The 19,051-nt window shown below is 46.9% G+C and overlaps 1 protein-coding gene across 1 annotated transcript in view; it reads right to left on the minus strand.

The window, feature by feature from the left end:
- LOC149450102 (uncharacterized) overlaps positions 1-19,051 on the minus strand; it is a 94,653-nt gene that overhangs the window by 67,697 nt on the left and 7,905 nt on the right. Inside the window, exon 2 of the mRNA XM_089692366.1 lies at positions 10,607-11,268. Coding sequence (XP_089548492.1) covers positions 10,607-11,268 — 662 coding nt within the window. The remainder of the gene's footprint in view (positions 1-10,606; positions 11,269-19,051) is intronic.

Genomic DNA, 19,051 nt, shown 5'->3' on the forward strand with positions numbered 1-19,051 from the left:
AAGAAGAAGAAGAAGAATGAAAAGAAGAAGAAGAATGAAAAGAAGAATGAAAAGAAGAAGAAGAATGAAAAGAAGAATGAGAAGAATGAAAAGAAGAAGAAGAATGAAAAGAAGAAGAAGAATGAAAAGAAGAAGAATGAAAAGAAGAATGAAAAGAAGAATGAGAAGAATGAAAAGAAGAATGAAAAGAAGAAGAAGAATGAAAAGAAGAATGAAAAGAAGAATGAGAAGAATGAAAAGAAGAAGAAGAATGAAAAGAAGAAGAAGAATGAAAAGAAGAATGAAAAGAAGAAGAATGAAAAGCAGAAGAAGAAGAATGAAAAGAAGAAGAAGAATGAAAAGAAGAATGAAAAGAAGAATGAGAAGAATGAAAATGTTAGGAATGGACTGGCCAGCAATGGTGGGACTCACCTGCCTTTTGATCTGCAGTACCAGGGCTGGCCAGCGGGTGCTCCCAGCAATCAGAGACTCAACCTTTCAGCCAGCTAACACCTGGAACTGATGATGCTGGGGTATTTAAGGGATGGCCAGACCCACAGACTCTGCCTTGGTGTTGTGTTTGTCCTGGGCCCTGTATCTGTCCCTCTGCCTGACCCTCTGTACTACGCTGCTTGTTACCTGTTTTGATCTCTGGCTTGTGACCCTGACCATCCCTCTGCCTGACCCTCTGTACTACGCTGCTTGCTACCTGCTGAACCTGGCCTGTGACCCCGACCATTCTCTGCTTGCTCCCCCTGTACCTACCTGCCCAATTGATATTGACCCGGCCTGCCTGACGACGCTTGCTTGTATATACTGTTATCTGTGGGTGGTTGGTTGGGTTTGTTTGCACTGTATTATGTTTAGTATTGCACTGCGTTTATGTTTGTATTGTTAGTGTTAATAAATTGTATTGTTTATCACATATCTGAAGTCTGCGTTTCCCTGCGTCAGTCACACACCTCTGGTCATACCCGGAGCCCTGACATTACACCAAGGCCAATCCTGACCAGAAGTGGCTGCACAGGGAAGCCATCTTGGCTTGTTGATGGGAAGGATGGATCTTGAGGAGGTTGAGTATTTATATCTGCTAGTGTTTGATGACAGGGAGTATGCTTATCAAACTCTGAAGGAGTATCCCCGGGATGAACTGCTAGAATGTATACGGCTCGCTCATGTTCTAGTAGATCAGGGCACAGAGTTCTCTGAGGTGCAGCCATTGATTCAGGTTTGTGTTGAGTTGGTTTCATCTGGTTCCCCCGAATGCAGGGATGAATTTTTGCCACCATTTAGTGCAGACCAGGTAGAGTCCCTGGTGTGGTTATTAGAGGATGATGTGGATTACTTTCTGGAGCGTTATTCTGCATGTTCACCACAGACACTGAGAGATTGTATAAACGCAGTGCAGTCATTGACCAGACAGGCTTTGTGTAAGCTCAGCTTTGTTCAACCCATACTGCAGACATGGACAGATTTGTTGCACCCAGCCTCAGTCAGCTTACAAAGACCCAGTCCTGCTTCTAATCTATTTCCTCAAAGCTCTATTCCTGCATTCCCAACAGCTCCTCCTGCTATCTACCGCATGTCAGTCCCCTGTTCCCACTCGCTGCACCTATCCTGCCTTTAACCCTGTAAAAAAGCCCTCTGTAGCAACTGCTCCCTCCTCTGTTCCATCCTCCAGTTCTTCTCTGTCTCCAGCTGCTCCATTCGTTTGCAGACCTGCGTTTACTTGCAGGGCTCCAGTAGTTAAAACCAGAAAAAAGCGAAAATTCTTTCCAACCAATACCATCCTGCCAGTATCCAAACCGGTGAGCCTGCCTTCCGTGGTTCAGCCTGAAGCCTCTACTCGGCCTGAAGCCTCTACTCGGCCTGATGCCTCTACTCGGCCTGAAGCCTCTACTCGGCCTGAAGCCTCTACTCGGCCTGATGCCTCTCTTCGGCCTGATGCCTCTACTCGGCCTGATGCCTCTACTCGGCCTGAAGCCTCTACTCGGCCTGAAGCCTCTACTCGGCCTGATGCCTCTACTCGGCCTGAAGCCTCTACTCGGCCTGATGCCTCTACTCGGCCTGAAGCCTCTACTCGGCCTGATGCCTCTACTCGGCCTGAAGCCTCTACTCGGCCTGAAGCCTCTACTCGGCCTGAAGCCTCTACTCAGCCGGACGCCGGCATTCAGCCTGATGCCTCTACCCAGCATGATGAACTGATCCAGCCTGACGATCCTATTAGGCCAGTTGACTCGATGCCCGCTGTTGATCCAGATGATCCGGTACCTGATCCGGTGCCCGCTGTCGAGCCAAATGACCTGATGCCTGGTGACCCAGTGCCCGCTGTCATACCTGGTGACCCGATGCCCGCTGTCGAGCCAGACAATCCGGTACCTGATGACCCGGTGCTCACTGTCGTGCCTGTTGACTCGGAGCCCACTGCCTTGCCAGATGACGCGGTGCCCGCTGTCGAGCCAAATGACCTGATGCCTGGTGACCCAGTGCCCGCTGTCCAGCCAGACGATCCAATGTCTGACCCAGTGCCCGCGGTCATACCAGTTGACTCGGAGCCCACGGTTGTGCCTGGTGACTCGGTGCCCGCCGCCCCGCCTGGGGGCCTGAGACCTGTCGTTCCGCCTGGGGGTCCGGCGCCCGCCACTCCGCCTGAGGGTCCGAGACCTGTCGCTCCGCCTGGGGGTCCGGCGCCCGCCGCTCCGCTTGAGGGCCCGAGACCTGTCGCCCCTCCTGGGGGTCCGGCGCCCGCCGTTCCGCCTGAGGGCCCGAGACCTGTCGCTCCGCCTGGGGGTCCGGCGCCCGCCGCTCCGCCTGAGGGCCCGAGACCTGTCGCTCCGCCTGGGGGTCCGGCGCCCGCCGCTCCGCCTGAGGGCCCGAGACCTGTCGCTCCGCCTGGGGGTCCGGCGCCCGCCGCTCCGCCTGAGGGCCCGAGACCTGTCGCTCCGCCTGGGGGTCCGGCGCCCGCCGCTCCGCCTGAGGGCCCGAGACCTGTCGCTCCTCCTGGGGGTCCGGCGCCCGCCGCTCCGCCTGAGGGCCTGAGACCTGTCGCTCCATCTGGGGGTCCGGCGCCCGCCGCTCCGCCTGAGGGCCCGAGACCTGTCGCTCCTCCTGGGGGTCCGGCGCCCGCCGCTCCGCCTGAGGGCCCGAGACCTGTCGCTCCATCTGGGGGTCCGGCGCCCGCCGCTCCGCCTGAGGGCACAAGACCTGCTGCTCCGCCCGGGGGCCCGGTGCCTGCTGCCCCGCCCGGGGGCCCGGTCGCCCCGCTCGGGGGCCCGGTGCCTGCTGCTCCGCCCGGGGGCCCGGTGCCTGCTGCTCCGCCCGGGGGCCCATTCCAGGCCCCCCTGCCCGGGGGCCCGGTGCCTGCTGCTCCGCCCGGGGGCCCGGTGCCTGCTGCTCCGCCCGGTGGCCCGCTGCCTGCTGCTTCGTCTGGTAATCCGATGTGCCTCTGCCCGGAGTCCTGCCCGATGTGCCTCTGCCCGGAGTCCTGCCCAATGTGCCTCTGCCCGGAGTTCTGCCCAATGTGCCTCTGCCCGGAGTCCTGCCCGATGTGCCTCTGCCCGGAGTCCTGCCCGATGTGCCTCTGCCCGGAGTCCTGCCTGATGTGCCTCTGCCTGATGTGCCTCTGCCCGGTGTGCCTCTGCCCGGTGTGCCTCTGCCCGGAGTCCAGCCCGGTGTGCCGCTGCCCGGAGTCCTGCCCGGTGTGCCAGTCTTTGATATCCCGCCAGTTACCAGACCCGGGCGGTGGAACATTTTGCCCAGCTAGGACTGTTTGGAGCGTCCTGAGGCCGCTCCTTGGGGGGGGGTACTGTTAGGAATGGACTGGCCAGCAATGGTGGGACTCACCTGCCTTTTGATCTGCAGTACCAGGGCTGGCCAGCGGGTGCTCCCAGCAATCAGAGACTCAACCTTTCAGCCAGCTAACACCTGGAACTGATGATACTGGTGTATTTAAGGGATGGCCAGACCCACAGACTCTGCCTTGGTGTTGTGTTTGTCCTGGGCCCTGTATCTGTCCTGCATCCTGTTTCTGTCCCTCTGCCTGACCCTCTGTACTACGCTGCTTGTTACCTGTTTTGATCTCTGGCTTGTGACCCTGACCATCCCTCTGCCTGACCCTCTGTACTACGCTGCTTGCTACCTGCTGAACCTGGCCTGTGACCCCGACCATTCTCTGCTTGCTCCCCCTGTACCTACCTGCCCAATTGATATTGACCCGGCCTGTCTGACGACGCTTGCTTGTATGTACTGTTATCTGTGGGTGGTTTGGTTTGTTTGCACTGTATTATGTTTAGTATTGCACTGCGTTTATGTTTGTATGGTTAGTGTTAATAAATTGTATTGTTTATCACATATCTGAAGTCTGCGTTTCCCTGCATCAGTCACACACCTCTGGTCATACCTGGGAACCCTGACAGAAAAGAAGAAGAATGAAAAAAAGAAGAATGAAAAGAAGAATGAAAAAAAGAAGAATGAAAAGAAGAATGAAAAGAAGAAGAATGAAAAGAAGAATGAAAAGAAGAATGAGAAGAAGAAGAAGAATGAAAAGAAGAATGAGAAGAATGAAAAGAAGAAGAAGAAGAATGAAAAGAAGAAGAAGAATGAAAAGAAGAAGAAGAAGAAGAAGAATGAAAAGAAGAAGAAGAAGAAGAAGAATGAAAAGAAGAAGAAGAATGAAAAGAAGAATGAAAAGAAGAAGAAGAAGAATGAAAAGAAGAAGAATGAAAAGAAGAAGAAGAAGAAGAAGAATGAAAAGAAGAAGAAGAAGAAGAAGAATGAAAAGAAGAATGAAAAGAAGAATGAAAAGAAGAAGAATGAAAAGAAGAATGAAAAGAAGAATGAAAAGAAGAAGAAGAAGAATGAAAAGAAGAAGAAGAAGAATGAAAAGAAGAATGAAAAGAAGAAGAAGAATGAAAAGGAGAATGAAAAGAAGAAGAAGAAGAAGAATGAAAAGAAGAATGAAAAGAAGAAGAAGAATAATGAAAAGAAGAATGAAAAGAAGAAGAAGAAGAATGAAAAGAAGAATGAGAAGAATGAAAAGAAGAAGAAGAAGAAGAAGAATGAAAAGAAGAAGAAGAAGAATGAAAAGAAGAATGAAAAGAAGAATGAAAAGAAGAAGAATGAAAAGAAGAAGAAGAATGAAAAGAAGAAGAATAATGAAAAGAAGAATGAAAAGAAGAAGAATGAAAAGAAGAAGAAGAAGAATGAAAAGAAGAAGAAGAGGAATGAAAAGAAGAATGAAAAGAAGAAGAAGAATGAAAAGAAGAATGAAAAGAAGAATGAAAAGAAGAAGAAGAATAATGAAAAGAAGAATGAAAAGAAGAAGAATGAAAAGAAGAAGAAGAAGAATGAAAAGAAGAAGAAGAGGAATGAAAAGAAGAATGAAAAGAAGAAGAAGAATGAAAAGAAGAATGAAAAGAAGAAGAAGAATGAAAAGAAGAAGAAGAATGAAAAGAAGAAGAAGAATGAGAAGAAGAATGAAAAGAAGAAGAAGAAGAATGAAAAGAAGAAGAATGAAAAGAAGAATGAAAAGAAGAATGAAAAGAAGAATGAGAAGAATGAAAAGAAGAATGAAAAGAAGAAGAAGAATGAAAAGAAGAAGAAGAAGAATGAAAAGAAGAAGAATGAAAAGAAGAATGAAAAGAAGAATGAGAAGAATGAAAAGAAGAAGTATTCCAGTACAGCAAAAAGTGTATCTGCAGAGAGCTCCGCTATTTCTGACAGTTCTCTGACAGTTCCTTCACATGTACAGCGGTTGAAACATTGTATCTGTTTCCGAATAAAAACATCTGTATCCTAAATGGAAACAAATAGATACAATGTTTCAACCGCTGTACATGTGAAGGAACTGTCAGAGAACTGTCAGAAATAGCGGAGCTCTCTGCAGGGACACTTTTGCCGGCTGATCGGGAAAAATCCGATTCGTGCACCCGAAGTTGGCTAATATTCGGATCCGGCACGAATCTAATTTTTCCTGAAATTCGAAACGAATTCCACTTCGCCTGGTTCGATTCGCTCATCTCTAATCTTGATCCCTTGTGAAAAAGTCCAGGAAGTGACGAAACATGTCGGGACACGTAACGTCTGAAGAACTCACGCAAAACTGGAAGTGTGGTGGAGGCCATTTTGGAAGTGGGAACATGCGGTTCTCTATACATAGGACTACACCTGAGCTGTTCTGAATGCTGGAAGCTGATATTCTTCAATTGTAATGTAAGATATTCAATAAATATTGACTTATGTTACTATATAGCGCTGATTGTCTCCTATCTCACCTGATGAGGAATATGGAAGAGTGCCAACAGGAACATTAGGAAGCCTGGAGAGTGCGACTATCCCCTGAAAGCCTGGGATTTATTTCCAGAGGGGAATGATCCATTGTTGCACCAGTTGGAGGAGAGCACTTTATTGTTCACTATTATTGAGTTTGTAGTGCTCACTATTAGAGATTTGGGTTATTCTGCATTCTCACTATTTGGAGGTGATCACGTTTCATCGTTTGGACTTGGAATGGTCACTCTTCTGATTCTTGTCACGAGTGTATTTACATATTCAGAGATTGATATATTGGTAGAGGAATTGTTTTTCACGTGTGAGCTCACGGTATGCAGTTGGCATGATACACGGTTCTTTCACTATTTTACATGTATGTTCAGTATAAAGGTAATACACTATCAGAAGTTTATTTTTTTGAGGTTCAAAAAGAATTTTGGAATTTCCATACTGGATGATTAAAGATGATACGAGTTTGCTTTGGAATTTGGAAAGACATCTTTACAGAGACATTTTGGACATTTATTTTTTGGGACATTTAGTTTGATATATAATTTTTTGGGATTTTTATTTTACAATTTATTTTTTTATTTTGTTGTATATTGGGATAGATTCATCTATGTTTAAAGAGGAGTTTAGTTACATGTTCATTTATGTACCGTATTGCATGACCGCGCAATTGTCAGTAAAACTAGTGCAGTGCTGTATAGTAAAACATGGTGTAAATTGCAGCATCTCTCCCATAGTTTGTAGACGCTATAACTATCACACAAAGCAATCAATATACACTCATTGGGATTTTTGTTACCAAAAACATGGAGCAGAATACATTTTGGCCTAAATTTATAACTAACTTTGAATTTACTATATATTTTTATAGCCAAAAGTAAAAAAATATTGTTTTTTTTTCAAAATTTTTGGTCTTTTTTTGTTTATAGCGCAAAAAATAAAAATCGCACAGGTGATCAAATACCTCCGAAAGAAAGCTCTATTTATGTGAAAAAAAGGACATAAATTTCATTTGGGTGCAGCATTGCATGACCGCGCAATTATCAGTTGAATTAGTGCAGCACCGAAAGCAAAAAGAGGTCTGGTCAGGAAGGGGGGTAAATCCTCAGTAGGGGGAGGGGTTAAACTCTCCAGTATCTTCCCAACTATAGAAGTTACACTAACAGCTCTATAATTACTTGGGAAAGATTTTGTCCCCTTTATAAATATTGGCCCCACATTGGCCTTACACCAATCCAGTGGTACTATGCCAGTCATTAAAGAGTCCCTAACAATGAGAAACAATGGCTGTGAGATGACAGAGCTGAATCCTTTAAGGCCCCGTGGGTGTCTGCCATCCGGTCCAGGGGCTTTATTCTGTCTAAATATTTCTGGATCATATCAATTGTGAGCCAATGTGGACCATCTGGGGGGTGTCAGTACCACCCCCCATTATGGACAAGAGCCCCCCCATGCTCCTTTGTATACACAGAGCTGAAGAAGGGATTTCATACATTGTCCTTCTCTTTGTCTCCCCCCTCTAGATGGTTCTGTAAAGGGCCTACATGCTGGGACCGGACCTTTCTACTATTCATAGATTGGAGGAATGTTTTGGGGTCGTCCTGATATCTTTCTGTCGTTTGTTTTCAGTTTTTGCCTTTATTTCCTTTTTGCATATTCTGTTCTATTCTTTGTAATGTGTAAACGATGATCGCGTTCCTTCATTGTTATATTTAATAAAAGCTCTTTTCTTATTATCTATCGCTTTTGTAACTTTGGCCGTAAGCCACATAGGTTGGATTTGTAGCCTTTTATACTTGTTGCCCATGGGAATATATTTTGCAGTGCGGTCACATACAGTCTTTTTGAAGAACTCTCATTTCTGTGTTGTGTTCATCAATGCCAATATTTCCTCCCAGTCTAAGTCTTGGAGAGCATCTCTCAGCCTTGGAAAATTAGCTCTCTTAAAGTTGAGCATTTTTATTTTTCCCGTATGTGCTTGCTGTTTACAGCTAACAATAAATGAAATCATGTTATGGTCACTGCTACCCAGATGTTCTTTTATATGGACATTCGTAATAAGCTCTTCATGGTTGGAGATGACCAGGTCCAGCAGAGCATCATTCCTAGTTGGGGCCTCTATAAACTGGACCATAAAATTGTCCTGTAGTAGGTTTAAAAATGTTTGCCCTTTAACTGTTCCTGCAGTCCCATTACTCCAGTCACTATCCGGGTAGTTACCATCCCCCATTATTATCACTGTCCCAGCCCTTTCCATCTGTGGGAGGAGCTGAGTCTCCACCTCCTCATTAACACTGGGAGGCCTATAACAAACTCCAATGATGACCTTTGTAGTACCGCCCCCCCATGTGCAGTTCCACCCATAATACTTCAGCCTCATCACACTCTCCATCATCTAGGTCCTCTTTCACACTCGCTCTGAGATCACTTCTCACATAGAGACAGACACCACCCCCTTTCCTATTTCCCCCGTCTCTCCGAAAGAGAACCTAGCCATTAATATGAATGGCCCATTCATGTGAGGAATGAAGCCAAGATTCAGCAACACCAATTCAATCCTAGTTCTCTTCATGCACCAAACCTTCCAACTCACCTACTGTGATGGGCACACTTCTGGCATTGGGGAACAAACACTTTCATTCACTGACACCTTGTCCATTCACTGACACCTTGTTCATTTACTGACACCTTGTCCATTCACCGATACCTTGTTCACATGGATTTTGTGTATTTTTTATTTTCATACAAATGGTACCAATTCCACTGGTTATTTGTGTCATGGAAATTTTGTATTGTTGGTCGAACTTTAAATGTGTCATATATTCGTGTTATTCATATGTCTCTCGTGTGGCTTAATTAAAGCTCTGAAGGCTGCAATTGGGCCATGCGCATGTACAATGTATGTATTACAGTACTCAGCTTGGTAATGGATGAGATGGCAGATCTGCGCTTATAGACCGGCGTGTATACCACCACGGCATTCCATGCGAATGCTGCTGTCAGTAGACCGTGGGCCTGTATCCACATATCAGCAGCATGGTACCACGTGGGCTTCATAACGCAATGCGCAAGCGGTGTGAACTCCACGTGTAGGCTTATGCATATCTTACAACCCATTGCTAATCTGAACTGTATCTTGGATGGATGTGTTTTAATAAAGATCGTATCGGGCCCATCCAGGTACAGACTGATATTTTTAGGGAGTGCTTGTGCAGAGAATTTACATACCAATAGAAGCTAGTAGGACAGGAAATATGACCTCAGATGGCTCATAGGGGGGAAGGGGAGGAAGTCTGCTGACCTCAGAAGACTCATGGGGGAGGACCAGTGATAGATAATAGGAAAGGCTATGCTCCAATTGGAATGTACATCCTGTGTATAGGCAATCCCCATTGCATTGTTCGGTGGGAGGGGATTGACTTTATTCATGTGGGGGGCATGTGTGTATTTTTAATAAAACAGAGAGCTGAGCCTGAAATCAGCCCTTATGTGGATTGCAACCAGCCTTAGAGTGTCGTGTGATCATTCTAGGGTAACGGAGCTCCAATCACCTACATCTCAACAGAACCAAAGTATTTGGATGGGCAGGAATCGTGTAGTTTAGCTGCAGTCGTGGTAAGCGGGATTCGCACAGCTTTATGGGGGATTTCTGCACATCCAACTGCGAGTACTCACGGTAAGGAGAAATTCGTTAAAGCGAATTTCCAAGACATTTGTAACATGGGAACCTTCTTACCATCTGTCATAGCCCTCCCCCCATCTTTCCCCATTCCACCCCCCAATAAGTACTGACCCTTCTGATCTGTCTTCCTCATTATAATCAAATTCTCCCTCCCCCCTCCATCCTAGTTTATATATTCCTCCAGCCTTCCCATAAACCCCTCCCCCAGCACAGCAGACCCCCTTCCAATTAGGTGCAAACCATTGCTAGCATATAGGCTGCACCCCAATGAAAAGTTAGCCCAGTGCTCTTGGTCAGGCCTCCATTTTTATTCTTACCCTGCTATCAATGGCCAACCAGGTCCCACACTTCATCCATGTCTTTGGGGACCTCTGATCTCCTTATGAACTGTTTCTTCCATGAAGAAGATCAGCCATGGAGTATATCTGAGGTGTATATCAGGGTGTGCTTCTTCCCCACATGAGAGCTGGGATGTCCAGCAACATTCATCTAGAAGACATTTCCCGCACTCAAGGCACTAATACACCTCCAGTGTTGTGTGGGACCCCTGATGTACAGGAAGACAGGACTTCAGTGAGGAACAATTCCCTCACTCAGGACAGGAAAGTGGCTTCACCCCCGTGTGAAGTCTCTGATGTCTGTGATGACTGGACTTATCTGAAAAACATTTCCTGCACTCAAGACAAGAATACGGCTTCTCCCCCGTGTGAGATCTCTGATGTGTGTAAAGATGGGACTTCCTTGAAAAACATTTCCCGCACTCAGGACAAGAATACGGCTTCTCCCCTGTGTGAGATCTCTGGTGTGTTTGAAGAATGGACTTCTCTGAAAAACATTTCCTGCACTCAAGACAAGAATACGGCTTCTCCCCCGTGTGAGATCTCTGATGTCTGTAAAGATGGGACTTCACTGAAAAACATTTCCCACATGCAGGACAGGAATATGGCTTCTCTCCCGTGTGAGATCTCCGATGTGTGTAAAGATTGGACTTCCTTGAAAAACATTTCCCGCACTCAGGACAAGAATACGGCTTCTCCCCTGTGTGAGATCTCTGATGTGTGTGAAGATTGGACTTCTGTGAAAAACATTTCCCGCACTCAGGACAGGAATACGGCTTCTCCCCCATGTGAGATCTCTGATGTTTATGAAGTATAGACATCTCTGAAAAACATTTCCAGCACTCAAGACAAGAATACGGCTTCTCCCCCGTGTGAGATCTCTGATGTGTGTAAAGAGTAGACTTCCTTGAAAAACATTTCCCGCACTCAGGACAAGAATACGGCTTCTCCCCTGTGTGACATCTTTTATGCCTATTAAGTCTGGATTTATAACGGAATCCTTTCCCACACTCAGTACAGGAGAACCTCTTCCCTGTTGGAGGGCCGGCCCGGTCCCGCACAGTCTGAGGTTCCTCAGGATACGAGGAATCCGATGGTCCATCTACACTGGGTGGTGACGGATGGACATAGGAGGGAGCCAGGTTTTCTCCTGGACTATACTGTGTGATGTCCTCATCTTCTACTTTCCAGTCTGGAGACAAAGTGAGACAATCCTCGGAGATTTTCCTCATCTCCTGGCCATGGACTAAAATACAAAGACAGAGGATTACTAGACAGGAGCTGATTGGTTCCCCCAAACCAGGACTCCGCCCACATCAGGCAGCTTGGTCTCTGAGGAGCTTACAATTCCACCCTCAAGGGAACTAGGAAATGGCTCCTCTGATCTCCTACCAGGTCATTTCTTTATTCATGGACCTTAGTCAGAGAGTGAGGAAACAACCAGAACTGTCTTTTATAGGAGGGACAGTGATGAGGGGATTATAGGACGAGGATCCCCACCCCCTCTATCACTCATCACCATCTTCCCAACACAAGAAGTACATAGTGTGGGGGTCAGCAGTATGTAATATACAATATAAATCATACAATGTAAGGGTCAGGACTCATAATATTGGTATTCAGTAATCAGTGGAAAATTAAATGTCTACACGAGACAAGTTGCAGAGATCCCACACCGCTGCCTCCCATCTCCTGAGACTGCACTCAGAGTAAGTATCTCTGGGAGAATTGTTCTGTCAGAGATCTTGCTAGACCCGGTCATGGGACAGAAGACCCAAATCACATGCCCCCGGTGCTTAGGTCTAGTAATGTCTATTGTGAAAATCAACATTTTGCTGCCAGCTGAACCCCAGAATCTCTATAAATCCAGTCTAGAGACATAAATTGTGTCTGCAGCACAGAGAAGGAAGATTATCCGAGAGAAATCCAGGAATACAGGACGGGGAACACAGCTCAGGAAAGTGACCAGGGGATTACAGGCTGATATCACCCAGTCCCCGCCCTACTCTGGACCAATCAGTGAGCAGTATGGGTGGAGGAATGGATTTAGTGTTCATGACCCACCTGTGCTGATCTCTGTAGGAGTGTCCTCCTCTATAAATGTCCCCGTTATTCCATCCTCCTCCATAGACTGCTGATCATCCCTCACATACGCCTCTTCTTCTTCTGCTTTCACCTCAACTTTTATATCTATCAGATCTTCACCCTAAACCAAGAGAATGATAGAAGAGTTCATCTGTAAAACATAAACTCCAATATTGTGACATCACATAAAAAAAATCACTTCTGTGAGACCATATTCTAGATTCTCCATCCCACCAACCTTGTAACAGTGAGGGATGGTGTGATCTTCCTGTGTGGAATCCCGGGAATACAGAGGACGGGGACATCTCTCTGGGGGGTTCCTGGTATTAGGTGGCTCCATCATATCCTTGTGTCCTTCTGAAAACTCCTCCATCACTCCATACTCCTCATCCTCCTCTTTATACTCTTCTTTAACATCAATATTATCATCCCCGAGGATTCCACTCTGAAAGATATAATAAAACATTCATTGTAACAAACATGCTGTGTATAAATCACAACTACCAATAATTGTCATCATCTACCTGATGATGGTGAGGGATGGTGTGACCTTCCTGTGTGGAATCCCGGGAATACAGAGGACGGGGACATCTCTCTGGTGGGTTCCCATGACTGGATCCATCTGTAGGAAACACACACACTGACTGAATCCATTGTTTCTATGTGTTTATCAGATGATGGGGGATCTAGGTGGATCCTCCGTACTGCTCTCTCCTTTACAATAAAGTCTCCTCTTACCCGGTGATGTGAGGGGCGGCTGATTGTCCATCATGACGTCCTTGTAGAGATCCTTGTGTCCTTCTAAATACTCCCACTCCTCCATGGAGAAATAGACAGTGACACCCTGACACCTTATAGGAACCTGACACACACAATGATACAGTCACCATCCAGACACATCCCTTGTCTGTTACTGGAGAATGTCCCAGAATTCCCGGCACCGCTCACCTCTCCTGTCAGCAGCTCAGTGATCTCTCTGGTGACTTCTAGAATCTTCTTCTTTCTCTCTTCTATCAGGGAGGGAGGTGGAGGCAATGTGATGTCATATGATCTCCAGACTTCACAGGAGGAAAACTCTACATCTGAACACAAATAGTCACATCAAATGATATTCCCAGAATCCTCCTCACCTCTCCATTCAGGTCTCCATTTTATTAAAGCCCCACTTCAGGCTGAGGTATAATTTCCCCCCACAGGACCCCCACACTACGCAGGGTATAGGCTTGTTGCAGCATTCTGATGTCATTACATACAACGCAGGACCAACAGTCCCACTTTACATGTGAGGATCCCAAGGGGCCCCACATCCTCAGAGCATCAGAGCTGTGAGATCAGTGTGATGTCATAGGATTCTCTGACTCTGGATGGAGGGACATTGGGGAGAGGAACTGTGAAGTCAGTATGATGTCATAGGATTCTCTGACTCTGGATGGAGGGACATTGGGGGGAGGAACTGTGAGGTCAGTGTGATGTCATAGGATTCTCTTACTCTGGATGGAGGGACATTGGGAGGAGGAGCTGTGAGGTCATTGTGATGTCATAGGATTCTCTGACTCTGGATGGAGGGACATTGGGGGGAGGAGCTGTAAGGTCAGTGTGATGTCATAGGATTCTCTGACTCTGGATGGAGGGACATTGGGAGGAGGAGCTTTGAGGTCAGTGTGATGTCACTCACATTTCCATCCATGTGTGGCCACTGCCGGATAAAAGCCAATCCCCCACGGCTGCAGCCAATAGCTTCAGTGCTGATCCGTGTATTCTGAGAGCGGAGGAGTCCCCCCATTGTCAGACTACAAGAGTGCAGCGGGGAGGATTCCCCCATCCACCTCCAATGTGTGGATGGGGGAATCACTTCAGTTTTTATGGTCATCCCGCTGGCTGAACGATAAAACTGAACCATGTAGGCCAGCTTTGGGAGCAAATATATTATCATCAACTCCTCCCCCTGAAGGGGTTCATCTACGTATTACCTCCTCTGCTGCCAGATTCAGGAATGTGGACTCTCTGCTTCCTCCTGATTCACGTCTCCTATGGGACTTCCTGTTTGTACCTGCCATCACTTCCTCTCTTTACCTGACATCACTTCCTGTCTGTACCTGACATCACTTCCTGTCTGTACCTGACATCACTTCCTGTCTGTCTTCCATAGAGACTTCCTGCCTGGGTAGAAGTGAGATCCCCACCTTGTGGAGCTCAGAGGAACTGCAGCCCCGAGAAGCATCTGGTAGTGTGACCCCGGCCTTGTGCTGGGTGTGTATGGACTGTAGATCCTTATAGAGGGGTCACCTCCACTCCCACCAAGGGGGACAGAAATATATGACTCCTCGGGGGAGGGGTTTTAGCCCCTTTGATTTTGCAGTAACATTGATGGCAGATTTAGTCCTGTAGAACATCTGGTATATGGATACAAAGCCCCCCAGCTGGGAGTAAAGGGTGGAAATGGCTGGTGACCCCCAGATTTGGGCAATGATGTCATCACTATAAATGGATAAAACCCACGCTATGTGTAACAACTCCAAACCTACAAAAACCTTCTAGCGGACTGCTGCTGTAACAAAGGGAAGGATTCCCTGTCATCTAGAAGAGCATTATGTGTCACAGCGCTGTCCTATTGTGTGTGCACAGAAATCATCACAAATACACTACAAATATGTGGAGACATTCAGAGATAAAGAGCTCGGGGCTCCAAATCCTATTCTCTGCACATCCACTGCTTCCACTTTACACCCACTTCATTGGTCTTATGGGGTTTATCAATAAATGAAGGAAACTGAACCGTGTGCAAATCCATCCACAACATAAAGTGCTTTGTGCTCAAGATGCTGCTCCCTGCACATCCACTGCTTCCACTTTCCACCCACTTCATTCATCTCATCAGATTTGCTGCTATAGGAAATCATGTAAAATGATGTCCCATCTCGCTGCTCATAAAAACAATTCTGCAGCTAATTGGCCACTAGGATTACTTTTACATGAAAGCCGACCACCAGCTAATAAACCAGCACTAGAATGATGGCTGTAGCTGCAAGCATCCTCCCGGTATAACCACTCCAAGTCCAGCGACGTTCCAGTACATTGCTGGTCCATGTTGGACATATATGTACCAGCAGAGAACACGGACATACGATGAATCGGGTCTGCGGACCAATATGACTGCAATTCATTCTTTTCTGTAATGTCCATGTTGGGGGTTCGGCCCAATAAGTTTTAATTTCATAAACGGTGATAGAGTTCCATGTGAATTGTGTGACAAGAGCTGAATTTGGGTGTCGCCATGTATTGTGGTGTATAAATTGCCTTGGCCCACAATTGGTACAAATCTTCTGTGAAGAACAGTGGAGGGGCTGAACACTAGTGCTGGCAGTGACCGGGCCGATCCGGCTAACACTGAGTATTGGGGACACTATACAAAGCCGGCACTAGTATAGTTCTGTTCATGATCAATATATTGATCCGTACAAACACTATACTAGTAATGGCGGTGATCAGCGACCTATAGCGTGAGTGCGACAGTGTGCGGCCAATCTAACGCCAGCTGACCCTGGCTGGGAGGGGCTTACTGACCCTGACACTGTCTGATGTCACTAGTGGCAGGAATACAGTGATCAGTGAAACATTCTATATACTGACACTGTACTAATGGCACTGGCTGGGTGATAAGGTGTGGTCATGGTTCCCTACCTACACGGGATGGGGAATAAGGTGTGGTCATGGTTCCCTACCTACACGGGATGGGGAATAAGGTGTGGTCATGGTTCCCTACCTACACGGGATGGGGAATAAGGTTTGGTCATGGTTCCCTACCTACACGGGATGGGGAATAAGATGTGGTCATGGTTCCCTACCTGCACTGGCTGGGTGATAAGGTGTGGTCATGGTTCCCTACCTACACGGGATGGGGAATAAGGTGTGGTCATGGTTCCCTACCTACACGGGATGGGTGATAAGGTGTGGTCATGGTTCCCTACCTACACGGGATGGGTGATAAGGTGTGGTCATGGTTCCCTACCTACACGGGATGGGGAATAAGGTGTGGTCATGGTTTCCTACCTACACGGGATGGGGAATAAGGTGTGGTCATGGTTCCCTACCTACACGGGATGGGTGATAAGGTGTGGTCATGGTTCCCTACCTGCACTGGCTGGGTGATAAGGTGTGGTCATGGTTCCCTACCTACACGGGATGGGGAATAAGGTGTGGTCATGGTTCCCTACCTACACGGGATGGGTGATAAGGTGTGGTCATGGTTCCCTACCTACACGGGATGGGTGATAAGGTGTGGTCATGGTTCCCTACCTACACGGGATGGGTGATAAGGTGTGGTCATGGTTCCCTACCTACACGGGATGGGTGATAAGGTGTGGTCATGGTTCCCTACCTACACGGGATGGGTGATAAGGTGTGGTCATGGTTCCCTACCTACACGGGATGGGGGATAAGGTGTGGTCATGGTTCCCTACCTACACGGGATGGGGGATAAGGTGTGGTCATGGTTCCCTACCTACACGGGATGGGGAATAAGGTGTGGTCATGGTTCCCTACCTACACGGGATGGGGAATAAGGTGTGGTCATGGTTCCCTACCTACACGGGATGGGTGATAAGGTGTGGTCATGGTTCCCTACCTACACGGGATGGGTGATAAGGTTTGGTCATGGTTCCCTACCTACACGGGATGGGGAATAAGGTGTGGTCATGGTTCCCTACCTACACGGGATGGGGAATAAGGTGTGGTCATGGTTCCCTACCTACACGGGATGGGTGATAAGGTGTGGTCATGGTTCCCTACCTACACGGGATGGGGAATAAGGTGTGGTCATGGTTCCCTACCTACACGGGATGGGTGATAAGGTGTGGTCATGGTTCCCTACCTACACGGGATGGGTGATAAGGTGTGGTCATGGTTCCCTACCTACACGGGATGGGTGATAAGGTGTGGTCATGGTTCCCTACCTACACGGGATGGGGAATAAGGTGTGGTCATGGTTCCCTACCTACACGGGATGGGTGATAAGGTGTGGTCATGGTTCCCTACCTACACGGGATGGGGAATAAGGTGTGGTCATGGTTCCCTACCTACACGGGATGGGTGATAAGGTGTGGTCATGGTTCCCTACCTACACGGGATGGGTGATAACACTCATGATAAATAATGACACAAACATTATTGATGATATACTGGAGAGGACCTCTAAGGACATGGGGTTGCTAAATACTGAGACCAGAGCTATTAGAGAACAGCTGGAGATGCCAGAATTAGCTATGGAAAGCATGAGTGCTGCTCTGACAGGTCTGTGTGAGATGACAGAGGACATCTATCAGTCAGGGATACACCAGTAGGAGGAGCTCGAGCGGCAGCACAATGATGTCATATCCGGCGTCGACGCCATCTTGGTGCACCCGGATACATCCACACATGCAGTACACCCATGCTGTAGTGGAACTAATGCTGTGAAAACATCTACAGATGTGAGTAGATCCGTCTTTATATTTTAACAATAAAAGGTTTCACACTATATCGGATTTTCTTACTTTATTGGGGACGAGTTTGGAAGGTCATTGGCCCTGAGAAGCAGGAGAGTTCAGGGGAGACCCCGGTACAGGAGAGAGTCCCAACATTACTACTAACAAGGAAGCTTTCCTGTGGAACAGCAATACTGCAAGGCTCATTGGCCCTGTGGGGCCGGGGCAGGAAGGTGAGGGGGCACCCCCGCCACTGAGGACTGTCACTGATTGGTTGCACACCTGCATGAAGATCATAATTATTATCATGAATTGATTGTTTCCATTAAGGACACTTTATTATTGTGTTGTGCATGCCACACACTATGAAGGGGTTTATGCACCCATGTAGCATGTATTGAGGGACACAAGGACTATTGCACTTTATAGGCCATCTGGAATATTGGGGTTCTATTTACTTCTATACACTTATGTGTTTCTATCACATCCTTGTAAGAGTTTTCTATATGTGCTCACATCAGTTTATTTGTATTATTCCATTATATTTGTCTATGTGATATTATTGTCTAGCGCTGCACTACCTATATATTCATCTCAGCCCCCCTGACCACATTGTGACCCCTCTGGCTATCACACCTGAGCTGCTAAGCAGCTTCTGACCAACCATTAGGGTCTAGATCCCCCTGGCTGAACTAGGAGGGCGCTACAATGTATAATCTTCTATCTCAAAAGTCCAATTTTACTAGAAATACAAAAAGTATATGTGAGATAGAAGGAATCACTCTCCTGTGGGAACACTTCAAACATTAGAGCTCCCCCTAGCTGCAGCCTGGTAATGACATTACTAGGAGGTCTGTTCATTTATCTGCTCCATACTTCCCGTCTTTATATAATTTAACATAACATAATACAATAGAATAGAATAGAATATATTATATCTCCTGACATTTAGGGGTCTATTCATAAAAACATTTGTCTAGCAGAGCGCTCAGTGACAAAGCATGTACATTCCTTCTGTGTGAATGGGGAACAATTTAAAATGAATTTTGACTTAAAATGGAAAATGTTGCCTTTTGTTAGAATTTCTATGAGGAAGATAATATTTTCATCGTTTTCCCGGGTTGAACCATGGGAGTTATTATATCAAATAATAGACAAGGGTCATTTTCAAGTCTCAAGTCCCGCATGGGACACACTTTTCCCCAACTGAAGTATTTAGTTCTGTG

This window comes from Staurois parvus, unplaced genomic scaffold (assembly GCF_062004578.1).
Source record: "Staurois parvus isolate SC_StPar_1 unplaced genomic scaffold, SC_StPar_1.0 ptg000582l, whole genome shotgun sequence".
NCBI lineage: Eukaryota > Metazoa > Chordata > Amphibia > Anura > Ranidae > Staurois > Staurois parvus.